General features: G+C 43.9%; 1 protein-coding gene and 1 long non-coding RNA gene across 4 annotated transcripts in view; both read right to left on the reverse strand.

Annotated features, from left to right (window-relative positions):
- Positions 1 to 2048, reverse strand: part of RRP1B (ribosomal RNA processing 1B) — a 29078-nt gene extending 27030 nt beyond the window's left edge. The window contains exons 1-2 of one of the 2 annotated variants that reach the window (XM_072994187.2): positions 1833 to 2048; positions 1408 to 1490 (exon numbers count right to left, since the gene is read on the reverse strand). In XM_072994187.2, coding sequence (XP_072850288.2) covers positions 1408 to 1490; positions 1833 to 1971 — 222 coding nt within the window. In that variant the 5' untranslated portion in view covers positions 1972 to 2048. The remainder of the gene's footprint in view (positions 1 to 1407; positions 1491 to 1832) is intronic. The other variant, XM_078390506.1, reaches the window with a different exon arrangement.
- LOC144588196 (uncharacterized) overlaps positions 1 to 4287 on the reverse strand; it is a 383241-nt gene that overhangs the window by 31372 nt on the left and 347582 nt on the right. The window lies entirely within an intron of this gene.

The following is a 4287-nucleotide window of genomic DNA, read 5'->3' on the forward strand; positions in this document are numbered from 1 at the left end:
TCTTCCTCTCACTTGCAAAGCTGTGTGCATGTGCACATACACATGTACACAAGCACACAGAGGCAAAACAAAGAGTGGACTGAAAAGAAGGGCAAGGAAAACAGTGAGGGGGAAGAAAAAAAACACAGAGAAAAAAGAGGGCATGTAAACAACAACAATACTAATGGGGGTTGCAACTTTAATCACCCCTCATCTCTGGCTGTATTAGGTAGAGGTGACAGAAGCTGCAGTCAAACAACATCTAGAAGGCATCACATTCTTCATGTCCAGCATAAACTGTTGAACTCAGAATCACCTAAGGACAAATCACTTGTTCTACCTGAATTAACACTGTAGACCAAGTATTTGGAACACTTCACTTTCACTTTCCAAATGTAAAAGAACAGTTGCCTGACCAGACTGTAGTAACATGGACATGGTATCAGTAATCAAACACCCTGTGTGTTAAATCCAAAGGCAAGGGTAAATTATACCCTCTATTAGATCACTAAACGATTAGACCCATGCAGGGCTTCATTGAACCAGATAACTTTATTATCATAATTCATGATTATCATGAAGATCTGCTTCCTTCAGTCTCCCTTAATACATTAAAAAATAAAATAAATTTAATTTAAAGCCATCTGAGCCAGCATTCACTGCTAAATCTGTGAACATGAAGTTGCAGTCCTGTGGCCACTTAAAAATGTCCCCAAGACACATGCCTTCTCAGATGAATATTTCATTAAACAAAATGGGAAATGGAACTTAATTTCAAGCAGGTAATTATTTATTAATTCTATTTACATCTCACCTTCCATAAAGACATGTAGCGAGGTAACAATATTAAAACAGTAAAACAAGATACTGTATAATAAAAATCAGCAACAAGGTAAATCACAGTTATATTAATAATGTGCTTTACAGGGTTTTCCAGATAAAGAATACTCAGAAGTGATTTACCATTTTCTTCTTCTGGGGTTGCCCTGGGACTGTGTAGTTCCTGGGAAGTAGGCATGCTCTACTTCCCAGGAACATAACAGGTAATTGAACTACCAACCTCTGGTTCCACAGCCACATATGCAATTCACTGAGCTATCAGCTGCAGTGACAATTAACAGGTCATAAATGTTCAGATAAACAAACAGGGCTGCATATAAGTGAAAAGCCATAGACACCATCTTTATAATGTCCAAGGGGAGCTGTGTTACCTTGTTGCAGCAAGAACAAGATATTTTGTAGCAACTTGAAAATTAGCAAGTTGGTTTGGAATAAATGTTCACAAACCATCTGTAGCCCACCTCTTCCAAGATACCATCTGAAGAAGTGGGTTACAATCCACCAAAGTGTATGTCTACAAAAACCTTAAGGTGCCACTGGACTTTTTGTTGTCATCTTTCTAATAAAGCTTTATACTATCTGACATACCTGCAGCAATGGTTTGTCCTGCATCCACATACAATAAAAGAGCCCCTTCCATATTTTTAAGAATTCTTCTGGGCTGAAACTGCCTGAAGGGTCAAAAAGATTTATGCATTAAAGAAAGAAGAAGAAATTAGGCTGTTTTACAATACTTCTGTCCACCCGGGCGCCACAGATCTGTTTGCCAGAACAATGTAAGGATGAATAAATCCAGTCATGCCATTCTGCCCTTCACTTCTCCCATTTAATCCCCGACAAGTTATGGAGCTCTGCAAAGCGCAGGCTCCCCTCCCGCGTGTCCTGATGCCTCTATGGCCCCAAAAGAGAGACTACCCAACTGTGTGTGTGTCTCTAACCACGCTTTTTCCTTTGGCTCCCAACCCGGATGCTCGGCAGGGCTCTTTGCTCCACGTGTTCCCTTCAACTCTTACCCGCCGGACTCTGGGTCCTGAGAGTGATATAGCTACGCAGCTTTTTCAACGCCCGATCTCGAATCCGTTTCTCGTTGGCGGCCAGTCTCTGAGCGAACTGAATCTCCGGAGGCAGCGCGGCGGCGGCGGCGGGTGCCATGCTCCCCTCCTTGCCCCACAGAACGCGCCGCCCCGGCAGGGCTGAGTCCGGCCGCTTGGTCGAACGCCTGTCGATGACGTCGCAGCCACTACTCCGTCGCAAGCATTCTAGGTAACCAAATCGGGCCGGAGCACGTGCAGGAAGCGGCGCTGCGTGGCGCGTGGCAGCGACTGAGATGCGCGTCCGAGCGAAGTCGGGTGGGCGGTGCTTACTGCTTCGAATTCCCGAAGCTTGGCCTTCGACGGCAGGCATCTGTAGAAGGGTGGCGAGGGTAGAAGATGGCGCTTTTCCCACGTCTATTGCGTTTCGCCTTCCGCCCTCCCCACCACTGTATCAATGTCTCTCTAGCGAGGCTGCCTTCTGTACGTTTGAAGAAGTGAGCTGCATGCAGTCTATGGAAGTGGATGCCAACTAACATTTTTTAGTTTCAAAAAAGGTTACAAAACTCTTGTTGGTTTTGCTGTTGCGTGTTTCTTTTAAATGTCAGGTTGTTTTCGGTGAGTTTACTCTCACGCGAGATCTTCCTGAGCATAATGATATTAAACTAGCTTGAATGTGTGTACGCAGATTTAGCTGGTTTGAAAATTGTCAACTAGCGTGGGAAGAAGCTGTGCGTGTTCTTGCCCAGGATGTCACATACTCTTGTCTTGTTCACTTCTGTTGATGTATGCTCAAGATGAACTGTTTATCTTACTGATACCTGCACAATCTCAGTATACAGTATTCTGAAAAATGCTGTTGTAAACTTGCTTAGTTGTTTAGTTGCGTCCGACTCTTCGTGACCCCATGGACCAGAGCATGTCAGGCCCTCCTGTCTTCCACTGCCTCCCAGAGTGTGGTCAAATTCATGTTGGTAGCTTCAGTGACACAGTCCATCCATCTTGCCCTCTGTCGTCCTCTTTTCTTGCATTCACACTTTCCCAACATCAGGGGCTTTTCCAGGGAGTCTTCCCTTATGAGATGGCCAAAGTATTAGATCCTCAGCTTCAGGATCTGTCCTTCCAGTGAGCACCCAGGGTTGATTTCCTGCAAGATGGATAGGTTTGTTCTTCTTGCAGTTCAGAGGAGTCTCAAAGAGTCTCCTCCTGCACCACAATTCAAAAGCATAAATTATTCAGCGGTCAGCCTTCTTTATGGTCCAGCTCTCACTTCCATACATTGCTACTGGAAAAACCATAGCTTTGACTATGCGGACCTTTGTTGGCAAGGTGATGTCTCTGCTTTTTAAGATGCTGCTTAGGTTTGTCATCGCTTTCCTCCCAAGAAGCAGGCATCTTTTAATTTTGTGTCTGCTGTCACCATCTGCAGTGATCATGGAGCCCAAGAAAGTAAAATCTGTCACTGCCTTCCTATCTTCCCCTTTGATTTGCCAGGAGGTGATAGGGATCTTAGTTTTTTTGATGTTAGCCCCCCCAAATTTTCTGAGCCCTAAATAAACATTACAACAAACAGAAAATATTTTGCATTTCAGCAAATATAAGTCTAATAAGGAAATTGCCTTCTTGATAATTTCCTTAAATCCAGAATCAATACTGAGTGAATGCAAACATACAGTATTCTGTGTTCCATTCATTTATACACCAACACTACAAGCTATTGGCCACAGTTCAGTTGTGTAATAGGCAGATTTCTTAAATAACATCTATATCCAAGACAACTGTATTGCTTGGCACATATTTCTGTGCTTTTCCACCTTAATGTCCATTGCAAAGTGTTGGAGCATAATACAGTAATAGAAACGAGAAGATGTGCAAGGGTAGGTGGTACTTTTATTAATTGTAATTGTGTGTAGTCAAGTCAATTCGGAATTATAGCTACCCTTTTCAGGGTTTTCTAGGTAAAGAGTACAGTACTCACAAGTGGTTTACCATTCCCTTCTTCTGGAAACAAATTGGGGCTGTCTCAAGGCTGGTTCTTCTGGGTGCACAGGGGGGAATCGAACTCCCAAACTCCGGCTCTGCAGCCAGATACCTAACTCAACGAGCTATGCAGCCTTTGTTAAACCACTAAAATAATAACTCTATTTTAAAAAAACTGAGAAGGGATCGGCAGACCTTTTGCTATTCATCGAGCAGAGGCGCTGAAACTGGAAATTCAAAGTCTTATGACTACAACTTCCATAATCCCGTAAATGGACATTAGGGATTGAAATCGAAAGCATCGTTACGAGGGATAAAAGGTAACGGCTTTTCTTCTGCCATACATCGCGAACAATGGCCAACGACGGACTACTAAGAAGTGCCGTGGCAAGGCAGCGGCCTTTTGGCCCCATTCGGCGACGAGCATCACGTGGGCTGGGCTGGTTATTTGGGGGGG

This window comes from Pogona vitticeps, chromosome 3, assembly GCF_051106095.1.
Source record: "Pogona vitticeps strain Pit_001003342236 chromosome 3, PviZW2.1, whole genome shotgun sequence".
Lineage (NCBI taxonomy): Eukaryota > Metazoa > Chordata > Lepidosauria > Squamata > Agamidae > Pogona > Pogona vitticeps.